At 44.7% G+C, this 14,230-nt stretch overlaps 1 protein-coding gene, 1 long non-coding RNA gene and 1 pseudogene across 2 annotated transcripts in view; 1 reads left to right on the forward strand and 2 right to left on the reverse strand.

The window, feature by feature from the left end:
* SLC25A20 (solute carrier family 25 member 20) overlaps nucleotides 1-10,082 on the reverse strand; it is a 35,899-nt gene extending 25,817 nt beyond the window's left edge. The window contains exon 1 of the mRNA XM_055413778.2: nucleotides 9,876-10,082. Coding sequence (XP_055269753.1) covers nucleotides 9,876-9,980 — 105 coding nt within the window. The 5' untranslated portion in view covers nucleotides 9,981-10,082. The remainder of the gene's footprint in view (nucleotides 1-9,875) is intronic.
* LOC148773985 (adenosine 5'-monophosphoramidase HINT1 pseudogene) lies at nucleotides 8-5,729 on the reverse strand (annotated as a pseudogene).
* A 456-nt stretch (nucleotides 10,083-10,538) lies between the features above and the next one.
* LOC148773986 (uncharacterized) lies at nucleotides 10,539-13,033 on the forward strand. Its single transcript, XR_016036233.1, has 3 exons — nucleotides 10,539-10,626; nucleotides 11,843-12,025; nucleotides 12,532-13,033. It is a non-coding gene; the product is annotated as an uncharacterized LOC148773986 (long non-coding RNA).
* The last annotated feature ends 1,197 nt before the right edge of the window (nucleotides 13,034-14,230 follow it).

The following is a 14,230-nucleotide window of genomic DNA, read 5'->3' on the forward strand; positions in this document are numbered from 1 at the left end:
CCAGAAGTTAAAACACAGTCATTTCCCAGAAGCAGAACTGCCTGTCGGAGGCAACGGCCTGACCATCTGCCAAAATCTCAACAGAGAAAGCAGCACCTGTGTGCACGTCTTCAGCATTCCCCTATCTGCTGCATTCAGACTTCTCTTTCCTCCAGTTTATTCCAGCCTTGTACTCACAAGTCATCAGTAGCATGCTTTTGAAGAGCGAGACAGTTCCTCTGATTTCCTCAGCCACTTACTTTTGCTATTTATTTCTTATCTAACAGATCCCATGGTGACCAAATGGAATAGGTATGGCCAGTTTGCAAATGAGGAGACTGGGTTCACTGAGGTCCAGTGATGTGCCAGTAACTAGACCTGGCTGATGCAAAGCTCAGCTCAATTCTAGGCACTCTCCACACTCACCTGAAGTGCTTTGTTGGGGGTTAGGTTACGTGCTCGACAAAGATATTTTGGAATGTGGTGGATTTAATATCCTGCTTTCCTTGGTCCTCATCCTTCTCCACCTTTCGGTGGATCCAATGCTTCCACCTGTCTCTCTTTAAACATCCCCCCTTAGCACTCCCTCCTTTGTCTCCTTTTCTACTGCAGGTGCCCTCCAAGGCTAAGTAGCCTACCCAGGTGTTCCACTGTCCCTTTCAGAAAACACGTTCCAGGGCTTCAGCTTATGTTCAGTGATGACTTTTACTCAGCCATCTTCAGACCTTCTCACCTCACCTTTTGGGCAATATTTCACTGCCTGGGGAAGCTCTCCCTACTCAAATCACCTCCAAAATCTCATCCTTTCAATGAATGTCCCATTTGTCCCAGAGCCACCAGTCTACCCTGTTTCTCGGGATTTGAAATTCTAGCATCCAACTACTTCCTGTGTTTCTTCTCTTATTCATGTGGGCACCAAGGCTAATGGAAAGTTCTTTCAAGATGCTTCCAGGATCCTAATTTCTTCCTCTCGCCATCTGAAGTCTTCCTCCAGGCAAAGTGCTTGCCCATTCTTAGCCAGTGTGGTAGTTTTCAAAAAATGCCCACTAACTCTTTGATACTCTTGCCCTTCAGAAGTTAAACCCTAAATCCCCTCCCCTTGGATGTGATCCAGACTGAGTCACTCACTTCTATCTAACGGAATGTGATAATATTGATACTATGTGACTTCCAAGGCTAGGTGACAGAAAGGTCAGCTTCTGCCTGTATCCATATCAGGTTATTTGCTTTGGGGAGTCTGTCACTATGCTATGAGGATACTTACACAGCCTGAAGAGGCCATGTGTAGAGAAAACAAGGCCTCCTGACAACAGCCAGAACTAACTGCCAGCATGTGAATGAACCACATGGAAGTCAATTCTTTAGATCAGTACAGTCCTGCCCAACATCTTTTTGTTGTTTTTGACTGGAAGGGAGGGTTTTTGATTCACTATTGGGTTTTTTTTTTCCTTAAAAAACAAACAAACAAACAGCTTTATTATGATATAACTCATATATCATAAAATTCACCCATTTTATACAGTTAGAGGGTTTTTAGCAGTTGCAGAGTTGTGCAGCCTTCATTATAATCAATTTGAGAACATTTTCATCACCCCCAAAAGAAACACCACACCCACTAGTAGTCATTCTTCTCTTCTCTCGGCCACTGGCAAATACTAAGCTACCTTCTGCCTCCATGAATTTTCCTATTCTCTACATTTCATATAAATGAAATCATGCAGTATGTGGTTTTCCATACCTGGTTTCTTTTACTTAGCATAAAGTGTTCAAAGTTCACCTATGTTGCAGAATGTATCAGTTAATTCTTTTTATTGGTAAATAATATTCTACTATACAAATAAACTATGTTCTGTTTGTCTGCTCATCAGATAATGACAAATTGCATTTTTTCCACTTTTATTATGAATGATGGTGCTTCAAACTTTTGTGTATAGGTTTTTGCGTGGACATATGTGTTTAGTTCTCTCGGGTGTTGTATGGGTCAAGAGTCTCCAGAGAAACAGAACCAATAGGCTATGGAGAGTTATTTATTTGTTTGTTATAAAGAATTGACTCATACAATTATGGAGACAGACAAACTGCAAGACCTGCAGTCAGCAAGCTGGAGACCCAGGAAAGTCAATGAGATAGTTCTATTTCAAGTGTTAAGACCAGAGAACCAGGAGAGCTTAGTCTAAGTCAAAGTTCAAAAGTTGGCTGGCTCAAGACCCAAGAAGAGCCAACATTTCAGTTAGAGTTCAAAGGCAGGGAAAGAGCAACATCCCAGCTCAATCAGTCAAGAGGGAGGAGTTTTGGCCTTTTATTCTATTAAGGCCTTCAACTGACTAGATGAGGGCCACCCACATTAGGGAGGGCAATCTGCTTTACTTCAGTTCAGTTCAGTCGCTCAGTCATGTCCGACTCTTTGCGACCCCATGAATCACAGCACACCAGGCCTCCCTGTCCATCACCAACTCCCGGAGTTCACTCAAACTCATGTCCATCGAGTCGGTGATGTCATCCAGCCATCTCATTCTCTGTCGTCCCCGTCTCCTCCCACCCCCAATTCTTCCTAGCATCAGACTCTTTTCCAGTGAGTCAACTCGACGCATACCTTAAATGCTGCTGGTGCTGCTAAGTCACTTCAGTTGTGTCCGACTCTGTGTGACCCCATAGACAGCAGCCCACCAGGCTCTCCTGTCCCTGGGATTCTCCAGGGAAGAACACTGGAGTGGGTTGCCATTTCCTTCTCCAATGCATGAAAGTGAAAAGTGAAAGTGAAGTCGCTCAGTCATGTCCGACTCTTAGCGACCCCATGGACTGCAGCCCACCTCCAAAAACATCATCACAGATATACCCAGAATAATGTTTTGACCAATATCTGGACACCCATGGCTCAGCTGACACTTAAAATTAACCACAACAGGAGAACTGCTAGGTCATATGTTAACTCTATGTTTATTCAACCTTTTGAGGAACTGCCAGACTGTTTCCCAAAGAGGTTGCACCATTTACATTCCCACCAGCAGTTTATGAGTATTCCAGCTTCTCCACATCCTTGCCAACACTGACTGTCATCTACCTTCTTTTTTTTTAATTACAGCAGGTGTTAAGTGGATATTAGGTGGTATCTCACTGGGATTTTGATTTATGTTTTCATGATGGATAATGATGTTGAACATTTTTCATGAGTTTATTGGGCATTTGTGTATCTTCTTTGGAAAAATATCTATTCAGATTCTTTGCCCATGTTTTCCTTCCCAATTTTTTTTCTGTCATAAAATACACATAAAACTTACCATCTCGATCATTTTTAAGTACATAGTTCAATGATATTGGGTTTCCCTGGTGACTCAGCTGGTAAAGAATCTGCCTGCAATGCGGGAGACCTGGGTTGGGAAGATTCCCTGGAGAAGGAAAAGGCCACCCACTCCAGTATTCTGGCCTGGAGAATTCCATGGACTGTATAGTCCATGGGGTCACAAAGAGTCAGACACAACTGAGCGACTTTAACTTTCACTTTTCAGTGATGTTAAATACATTCAAAATGTTGTACAACCATCACCATCATCCACAATTCTTTTATCTTCTCCCACTAAACAATAACTTCCCATTCACCCTACATCCAGACCCTGGCAACCAGTCTACTTTCTGTCTCTAAGATATTCTGTACTCGAAATACCTCTTATAAGTAGGATCATAAAGTACATGTCTTTTTATGAATTACTTAGTTCACTGAGCCTAATGGTTTCAACATTTATCCATGTGGTTGCAAGTATCAGAATTTCCTTCTTTTTAAGGCTGAATAATATTCTATTATATGTATAGGCCACATTTTGCTTATTCGTTCTTCCATTTGTGTGGACATTTGGGTTGCTCCCATGTTTCAGCTATTGTGAATAATGCTGCTAGGAACAGGGTGTAACAGAGTCTCTTCAAGATCTGCTTTCAATTCTTTGGGGTAAATATCCAGATAGAATTGCTGCATCATATGGCAATTCTATTTTTACTTTTTTGAGATACTGGTATACTGTTTTCCACAGTGGCTGTACAATTTAACATTCCCAACAATAGAGCACAAGGGTTCCAGAGTCTCTGCATCCTCCCTGACCCTTGTTATTTTGTTTTATTGATAGTAGCCATTCTATTGGGTATGAAGTGGTAACTCATTATATTTTTTATTTGCATTTTCCTAATGATTAGTGACACTGAACATTTTTTTCATGGTTTTTTTCCAATTATATATCTTCTTTGGAGAAATATATATTTAAGTACTTTTTTTTCAGAGCATGCAACAATGTCTTTTATTATATATGGGTTTTTTACATTATTTTTGCAATATCTCCATACACAGGCAAAAAAAAAAAAAATTGTTTAGCATATTGGAACTTGCAAACCTGATCACTGCAGACGGTAGGCAAAGTTATCCCTACAGCATGCTTAACCAGGAAGCCAGTTCATCTGCTGACCTTCAAGAACATGGAGATGAACATGATACAGACTGGCCCCCATCTGAACCTTCATTCACCACCATTTGATAACACTTCTTCAGGCCCAGATCAGCAGCACATTTCTTGCCAACAATCATCAAATGCCCAAGAAGAATTTCATCATCTACTGCTGCTGCAGAAATCTGGGATATATGTTTCTTGAGTATCACCAGAAAATGTGTTGGTTTTTGAGGGGAAATGTCATGGAAAGCAAAACACTGGTCATCCTCATAAATGATTTTGGCTGGGATTTCCTTGTGAATCATTTTCCTGAAGACTGTATCGCTTCCAGGCCAGGTGACCTGAGCCTTGGTGATCTCATCTGCCATCTCTGCCTCCCTCCCGAGTGGCCAGCTGGGGAGAAGGGTAGAAGGAGGCTTTGCTTATTCTTAAATTGGGCTGTCTTTTGTGTTATTGACTTGTAAGAGTTCTTTTATATATTCTGGATCCCAGATATCATCTGCAACTTCACAAGAAATCCTTGAGCCAGACTACTCACCTAAGCTGCTCCCCAAATCCTGTCTCACAAAGATCAAGAGAGTTAATGAGTGTTGTTGTTGTTGTTTTGGCTGCACTGTGTGGCATGCAGGATCCTAGTTAACCAACTATGGATCGAGCTCAAACCCATGCCCCCTTGAAACATGGAGTTGCAACCACTGGACTGCCAGAGAAGCCCCTATTGTTGTTGTTTTCAGCCACTAAGTTTTGGGGTGAGTTGCTGCATTGCGAGATAACTGATGCAGCCAGTCATTACATTTCTGCAGTCTTTTTTCTGCTCTGCGCTCCACTTCCTGATCCTTCTCAGTCTGCTATCATACTAACCTTTCCAATTTTCATCATGCTGTTCCTCTACTTATTTAGGTTGGTTCAAAAGTAATTCTGGTTTTACACTGTTGAACTTTGCCATTTGATATTGAAATACATTAATCTTTTTAAATTTTTTTGTTTTGGAATACATCCTTAAATGTGATTATGTTACACATATTTAATGTACATTTGTTGCTTTATGTTTTTTGCTAACGAAGTGTTCCTTGCTGTTTCAGTTCAGTTCAGTCGCTCAGTCGTGTCCGACTCTCCGTGACCCCATGAATCACAGCACGCCAGGCCTCCCTGTCCATCACCAACTCCCGGAGTTCACTCAAACTCATGTCCACAGAGTCAGTGATGCCATCCAGCCATCTCATTCTCGGTCGTCCCCTTCTCCTCCCTCCCCCAACCTTTCCCAGCATCAGAGTCTTTTCCAGTGAGTCAACTCGTCGCATGAGGTGGCCAAAGTATTGCAGTTTCAGCTTTAGCATCAATCCTTTCAATGAACACCCAGGATCGATCTCCCTTAGAATGGACTGGTTGGATCTCCGTGCGGTACAAGGGACTCTCAAGAGTCTTCTCCAACACCACAGTTCAAAAGCATCAATTCTTCGGCGATCAGCTTTCTTCACAGTCCAACTCTCACATCCATACATGACCACGGGAAAAACGATAGCCTTGACTAGACGGACCTTTGTTGGCAAAGTAATGTCTCTGCTTTTTAATATATTATCAAGGTTGGTCATAACTTTATATGTAATCCTAGACTATGCAAAAGATGTTAGACAAAAAGCAAATTCGAGTGATTTTCTTATACTAGTTCAATATGGGTCATAAAGCAGCTAAGACAAATCACAACACCAACACTGCATTTGGTCCAGGAACTGCTAACGAACACACAGTGCAGTGGTGGTTCAAGAAGCTCTGCAAAGAAGACGAGAGCCTTGAAGATGAGGAGCACAGTGGCCAACCATCGGAAATTGACAACAACCAACTGAGAGGATTTGAGCGCTCAAGAATTGATGCTTCCGATCTGTGGTGTTGGAGAAGGTTCTTGAGAGTCTCTTGGACAGCAAGGAGATCAAGCCAGTCAATCCTCAAGGAAATCAGTCCTGAATATTCACTGGAAGGACTGATGGTGAAGCTGAAGTTACAATACCTTGGCCACTGGATGCGAAGAACCAACTTATTGGAAAAGACCCTGATGCTGGGAAAGATTGAAGGCAGAAGGAGAAGGGGACGACAGAGGATGAGATGGTTGGATGGCATCACCAACTCAACAGACATGAGTTTGAACAAGCTCTGGGAATTGGTGTTGGACAGGAAAGCTTGCCATGCTGCAGTCCATGGGGTCACAAAGAGTCGTACACAACTGACCAACTGAACTGTACTGAACTGAATTGAGAGGGTCATCAAAGCTGATCCTCTTACAACAACATGAGGAGTTTCTCAAGAACGCAAGGTCAACCGTCCTACAGTTGTTCAGCAACTGAAGCAAATTGAAAAGTTGAAAAAGCTCAATAAGTGGGTGGCTCATGAGCTGATCTCAAATTAAAAAAAAATCATCATTTTGAAGTGCTGTCTTTACTTATCCTATGCAACAACAACAAACCATTTCTCGATTGGATTGTGACATGCGACAAAAAGTGGATAGCATACAACTGGTGATGACCAGCTCAGTGGCTGGACTGAGAAGTTCTAAAGCATTTCCCAAAGCCAAACTTACACCAAAGAAAGGGTGATGGTCACTGTTTGGTGGTCTGCTGCTGGTCTGATCCACTACAGCTTTCTGAATCCTGGTGAAATCATTATATATGAGAAGTATTCTCAGCAAATCAATGAAATGCACTGAAAACTGCAATACCAGCAGCCTACATTGGTCAAAAGAAAGGGACCAATTCTCTGCGACAACGCCTGACTGCACATTGCACAAACAAAACTTCAAAAATTGAATGAATAGGGCTACAAAATTTTGCCTCATTGGCCATATTCACGTGACCTCTTGCCAACCGACTACCACTTCTTCAAGCAACTCAACAACTTTATGCAGGGAAAATGCTTTCACAATCAGCAGGATGCAGAAAATGCTTTTCAAGAGTTCATCGAATCCTGAAGCATAGCTTTTTATGCTACAGAAATCAACAAACTGATTTCTCATTGGCAAAAATGTGTTGCTTGTAATGGTTCTTATTTTGATTAATAAAGATGTGTTTGAACCTAGATATAATGATTTAAAATTCAGGGTCCGAAACCACAATTACTCTTGCACCAACCTAACAAATTTTTCATTCTTGATTTTGTTAGGGCTTTTGTTAGTCCTGCGCTCTAAGCCAATGGAGGTGACATGCAAAGCTGAGGAGTTTATGGAACATAACAGTAGACATGTCCAGAGGTTTCCACTGCTTTACATGCAATATCCCTTACTTGGCCTTCAGATTCGCCATGGTCAGGCACAAACTCCTCAAGTTAGCAGAAAGAGAGAGAGATGGACCAAAACTTCTGACTGATACCTTTCTTGTGATTTTGTATAAACCCATACCTGTCTCATCATGACATCCATCATTTAGGCCCAGCAAGAACATTAAAGTCTTCCATGGCTGGTCTTCTTTTACAGCCTGGTTCCCACTGCCAAGCCTATATCCACCTTCACTCCTTCCTTCCCTCTGCCTGGAATATCTGGGTCTCCCTAATTCTCCAGTTAGAACTCAGCCAGCCCTTCACCACCTGCCGTAAAATCTTTCCAAGCTGAAGAGCTGCAGCTCCTGGCTTTCCAGACCACTGTTAGTTGTCTTGGGTCTCTGAAAGTGTCTCGTGGCCAAGCTTTGACCAGAGCCCACCTTGCTCCCTGAGGTCAAAAGGACAGTAGTCAGCAATTTGTGGTTTTGGTTTAAATCAAAAGGAGACTTTCTGATTATTAAAAATGCAGTGAGGGCTTCCCTGGTGGTCCAGTGGTTAAGAATCCACTTTGCAATGCAACAGATGACAGTTCGATCCCTGGTAAAGGAAGTTCCCACATGCCATGGAGCAACTAAGCCCAAGTGCCACAGCTACTGAGCCTGGGTGCTGCAACTAGTGAAGCCTGCATGCCCGAGAGTCTGTGCTCTGCAACAAGAGGAGCCTCTGCTATAAGAAGCCTGTGCACTGCAACCAGGGAGTAGCCCCCACTCGCTGCACCTAGAGAAACCCACACAAAGCAACAGACTCAGCACAGTCAAAAGTAAAATTAATTAATTGATTTTTAAAAGATAAAGGCTTAAAAAAAGTTAGTGAGCATTTTCAGTCATTTACATTTCAGTACACAGATCATCCTTCTCTTCCTGGGAGTGACATCTGACGGGGAGGAAGGGCAAAAGGATACGGAGGTAGGAGCAACACTTGTATTAGGGAGCAACAGGATTTTTAAAGAGAGGCCCCAGATAACTAGAACTAACAAGATCAAGAGTAGAAAGAGAGGCCAGACAATTCTCCCCTACACCAGTGTTGCTTAGAATGACTACTGTTGGTGAAGCCCTAACACACATGGCATTTACCAACTACTGAATAAACATCTGATTTCATGTTTCACAGTGCCCAAACCAGCCCGATGGCTTTAATCTTAGTCTTGTGATAAAATGACCCCAGATCTTCTTCTAGATGAAAGGTAGCAAAGAGCCTGCTGCCCAAACTTCCTCAGAGAACATCACCAAAGCAATTTTCTTTGCTTTGGTGGAGGAAACCCAATTCAACAATCCAAGAATTCCTATACACAGGCTTCCCACTCTGCTAGACTCACGTCTGCTCCCCACAGGCTCACCCTGGTCATGAACTGTCAATTTTCTCCAAATGTGTGCAGAGAGAGATAAGGTTAGAAAACTAGGATGAAGTTTTGAATGCTAAGTCATAGGGTATGGACTTTGGTCTCCAGTAAGGCCTTGCTGTAAGTGCTGCAGGGCAAAGAGTTGATGTGCAATGTGAGAATAACCAGGGAACAAGCCTTGATGAGTTTCCACCTTCCCAGAGTCTCAAAATGACCATGGCTTCCACACCAAGTTGTTGGGAGGATCAGCCTGGCCCTGGGCAAAGCTGATCACTTGATTTCCTTGGAAGGGACTCAGTCACTGAGGGCACTGTCGCTTCCCACAGGAGACCGCTGAGGTTAACATGGGGCAACAGACTGAAGATGGTTAAGAAAGGTGCAAAAGAGACAGTCCCAGAGCACTTTGGCCCCAGAGAAATGTGTCAAAAAGACATATCTAGAGTAACCTGCTTTTAGCCCTCTTCCAGAAGAGGGATTTACAGATGATCTGTTTCAACCTTGTTGATGTTATGGTTTGCATAAGTTAGAACTTTGAGCAGGCGCTTTTTCTTCACCATCCCCAAAGTAGGGGCGGCAGATCAGAAAAGGTTGCCGGACAGAGAACTTTTTTAAAATCAAGAGTCTTCGGTGGGCGATTAGATTTTCACTCTGCGCCGTCTAGCTCCTTGGGGCGCAGGAACAGTTTCCGCCACAACCTAAAGGGTCGAGAGTGAGATTCCCTAGATTCTCACGGAAGCTCCCCGGGGCTCCACTTCAGTCCCTGACCTCCACACAAGGAGGTCTGGCCTCCTCCCTCCAGCCCGCGCGCCCCAGCCTCCTCGCACCTTGACAGTGTCCAGCGGGTGTCCCACGAACACCAGGCACATGCCTCCAAAGCCGCCGGCGAGCAGGTTCTTGAGCGGGCTAATGGGCTTCACCTCGTCTGCCATGGTCAGTCCGTCCGTCACAGTGCCTGTGGTTTCCCGGCCGGCTCCACTCCACTGCTCCAGCAGCCGCGCCGGCGCCGCCGACCTTTCACCCACTTTCGGGCGGGCGGGGCCTGAGCCCGGGGCAGGTCGGGAGGAGGGCCTAGACCGCCCACCCGGCCCCGGCTTCCGCCGGCGGCGCTGCTTCCGGCCATAGCTCCTCCTCGATGGGCGTGGCTTGCGGGAGAGGGGCTGGCCCCGACGCCTTCTGGGCGGTATTTTGAAGTGGCGGTTGGTGGCGCGGGGGATTTACTCCTCCAGAAACTTCGTGGACTCACCTGTTTCCTCCCTTAAATTCCCGTTCCTCTACCCACTCCGCTGAAGGCGACTGCTCTCTGCTGTGTGACAAAGCACCCTTTCAGGCGCTGGAGGCACAGCACACGAGTCCTTGTTCCTGTGGAACTTCCAGACCGTAGCAAAGTTAGTGAAAAATGCTTAGTGTATCAAGTGGTGAGAACCACTATGAATAAAATTAAATCTGGAAAGAGGATAAAGATTAGTATTGGGGGCGGGGGGATGGGGGAGCAAGTAACCTGCAGTTTTAATTAGGTGAGTGAAGGACGGTTTCACGGAGAAAGTGACTGGATTCAAGACCTGAGAAATTGAAGAGGTGAGTTCTGTCCATAGATATAGGGGGGACCAGGGTGGGGGTGGGGGGAGGGAGGGGTCTTCCAGGCAGAAGACTGCAAAGTCCCTGAGATGGGCTGTGTCTGGACTGTTTGAGCGACTACTGAGGCCGACATGATGCCAATGGTGACATATCAAGCGGGGCTTTGTGTGCCACTGTAAGGACATCAGCCCCTCCTTTGAAGACGATGGGAGCCATTCTGAGGTTCTGAGCAGAGGAGTGACATAGTCTGACTTGTGAACTAACAGAATCCCTCTTACTGCCAGTTGAGAATAGACTAAGAAGCAGGGAGACTTGAGGAGGCTAAAGGTCAAAGTCAGAGATGCTGGATTGGATTGGATCAGAGAACAGCAGAGGAGGTGGTGAGATGTGTTTGGATTCTGAATATATTCTGAAGGAAGAACCTAAAGGAATTGTTAATGAATATAACAATTAGGAGTTAAGTGAATTCACTCAGTCCTGTCCAACTCTTTGAGACCCCATGGACTGTAACCTACCACGCTCCTCCGTCCATGGGATTTTCCAGGCAAGGGTACTGGAGTGGGTTGCCTTAAAGGCGATGCTTATGTTTTTGACCTATTCACTCTTGGTGGACGGTATTCAGGTATCCACTATATAACTTGTCATTTCTGTATGTTTGAAATTTGTCAAATTAAAAATTTGTAAACAATAAGCATACCCCTACTCTGTCGCAGGAACCTCACTGCCCAGCTAACCTGATAGCAATCCTCCTCTGCAGGCACTCCCAAGCTAGGAGGAAGCCTAGAATGGGGAGGATGGACCATGTACACGATAGGTGGAAAGATTAGTGACAGGAACAAAATTGGGATCAGGATGATGGGGCCTAACTGGGGCAGAAGACCTGTAAAAGGAGTAGGGAAGGAGGCTGGGGCAAGGCTCAAAAGTCTGTTTACTCTATGCTATAGGCTTTTTCTAGATGGGGATGGGGAACCATGGAACAATTTTACGCTCGGCAGTGACATGATCAGATTTGTTTTAGAAAATCTATTTGGGATGGATGAATTTGTGTTGGGAGAGAATGGAAGCAAGGAGAACAGGAGAAAATTACAGTGGTCTAGGCAAGAGGCAGTGAAGGCATTAATTGAACAGGGTGCTCATCACTGCACTGGCCTTATTGGAATGTCCAAGATTCAGGGTTTGGTAATGGGACCATGTTTATTTCACTTGTGACTTCTAGCACTCTGGCTGCAGAAGAGGAGCTAACTTAGAGTCAATCTGCATCAAAGCAGCTTCAGGAAGAGGTGGTTTGTTATAGAACAGCGCTCCTGATAAACTCTCCTGGTAGACCCTCTTGGTAAACCTTGACAGACCTGAACATGGACTCCACTCAAGCCCACCAAGTTCTATTAAATTTCTTAAGGTAACTGATAATCCCCCAAACAAATGGTCTTTCTGTTTCCTCATCTGATAAGCTTTTACACGCTGTTAGAAAACTTACCTGAAGTTTACCCTGTCATTCCCTGGCCAAAAAACCTCCTCAGCTCCTCACTGCATCAGAACAGAAGTGGTTCAGGGCAGACAAGGCTTTTCATATTTCATGCTAGCTTACTGCTTCAACTGTGTTTTTCCCTAGACTGTATCTTCCTCTCTGAGCAAACTTAGCTTCTACTGGTTTACCACACAGCCCTATTACTTAACTAATCCCAATCTCCACCCCCCAGTAGCCAGGCCTTTACATTTCCTGTCCCCTTCAGCACGAGGTACCCTTCCCCTCCCCACTCCAGGTAACATACTGATGCAGGAGATCGATGCCAAGTTGCCCATATGCCAGACATTGTCCACCCAGTGGTTCTTCGCCATCTGGGAGGTGGAGAATTCCTGGCACCCTCTCCCCAGAAAAATGTACACATGCATATGCACCTCCAGGTTTGCTGTCAGTTCTACAAGCTTCATGTCGGATGGCATCACTGACTCGATGGACATGAGTCTGAGCAAGCTCCGGGAATTGGTGATGGCCAGGGAAGCCTGGTGTGCTGCAGTCCATGGGGTCGCAAAGAGTCGGACACGACTGAGCGACTGAACAGAACTGAACCACAAGCTTCACAAGGAATGTGAAGCTATCTTTGTGAGGCAAGAGGGCCCAACCCAGGGTAGATACTGCAAGATGAAAATAGGAGAACGATTGAGGGAGGAGTCTGGGCTCTGCCCAAAGAGAAGAGACCATTTATTTCTCACTTTTGAAGGTGACCTCCCTGACTACACATGCACAGAAAGGCTCCTTGGAGGTCAAAAGGGATGATGCTAACTACCTCTACACCTCAAGTAGACTCTGCCCCGCCTCAGAGACGTGTGTGAACACATAAGAGGATCCTAAGATACACCAATGATGGACTCTGAGCCAGGGAAATCAAAATGATTGGCCAAAGGAAACCCAGAAAAAAATGCTTCATATAAGTGATCATACTACCACGAGGGCGTGACTCTGGGACTCTGAGTCCATGTGTCTGTACATATGTACTCTTTTTTTCCTCCTAATAAACACTTGTTTCACTACTTTCTGTCTTTATGGAAGTTCTTTTTCTGCAAAGCCAAAGAGCCAGGGCCTTGTCACTGACCACTGGTCTGGCAGCTAGGATTTGGTGCTCTCACTGCCTCTCCCCAACCTCAATGTCCAGCCAGGGAACAAGGCCCAACTTCAAGCTGCTGCAGGCCGAGGTCATCTGAGATCACTTGGACCTCACTTGAGAAGACTTATTCCTAGACTTTGGGAATCAAACGTGAATGAGGGGGACATTCCCTTAGGTAATAACCTTCCCAAGACTGTCCACACCCTGTGACTGAGCAAGGGAGAGATTTAATGCCTCACCACTCTGGCGTGGTATCAGATACTCTGACAGGTAGTATTCACACTCCAGTGCTCTCTGCTGCGTTGGCTTCATTGGGCCTGCATCACAGTTTAACTGCCGCCTCTGCCTAATTCTGCTTCCTGCCCCGTCCCTTTACATACACTGGCCCCTATCTTGCTCCCCAAGCTCCATCTCAGTACTTGCTTCCAAAGAGTCCAACTTGCAACAGTAGTATTCAACATCATTCATTACCAAAAATAAGATGAAACCAAAAGGAAAAGAACATAAAACTGTAAATTTAAGATTTGAAGCAAACTCCCTTGTGATAAAGAGTAACTACTTTTTTTTTAAAGCAAACTAGTAACTACCATATTTTTTCTCAGCAAAACAATTTAATGGTGAACTATTAGAAGTTATCCTATTAATGATAGGAAAACAAGTACAGATTTTTAAAATCATGATTACTGCTTAACGTTTTACTGGACTTAGTAGCTAATACAAAAATATCAATAGGGAGGGAGGGAGGGAAAGAAATAGCAAACTAAGGAAGAAGAGAAAGAAAGTGAAAGTTGCTCAGTTGTGTCTGACTCTTTGTGACCCCATGGACTATACAGTTCAGGGAATTCCTCAGCCCAGAATACTGGAGTGAGTAGCCTTTCCCTTCTCCAGGGGATCTTCCCAACCCAGGGATCAAACCCAGGTCTCCTGCATTGCAGGCGTTTTCTTTATCAGCTGAGCCACCAGGGAAGCCCATAAGGAAGAAAGAAGAGTGTGGGGGA

This window comes from Moschus berezovskii, chromosome 24 (genome assembly GCF_049115385.1).
Source record: "Moschus berezovskii isolate FMDL1 chromosome 24, NW_MosBer_1.0, whole genome shotgun sequence".
Classification (NCBI taxonomy): Eukaryota; Metazoa; Chordata; class Mammalia; order Artiodactyla; family Moschidae; genus Moschus; species Moschus berezovskii.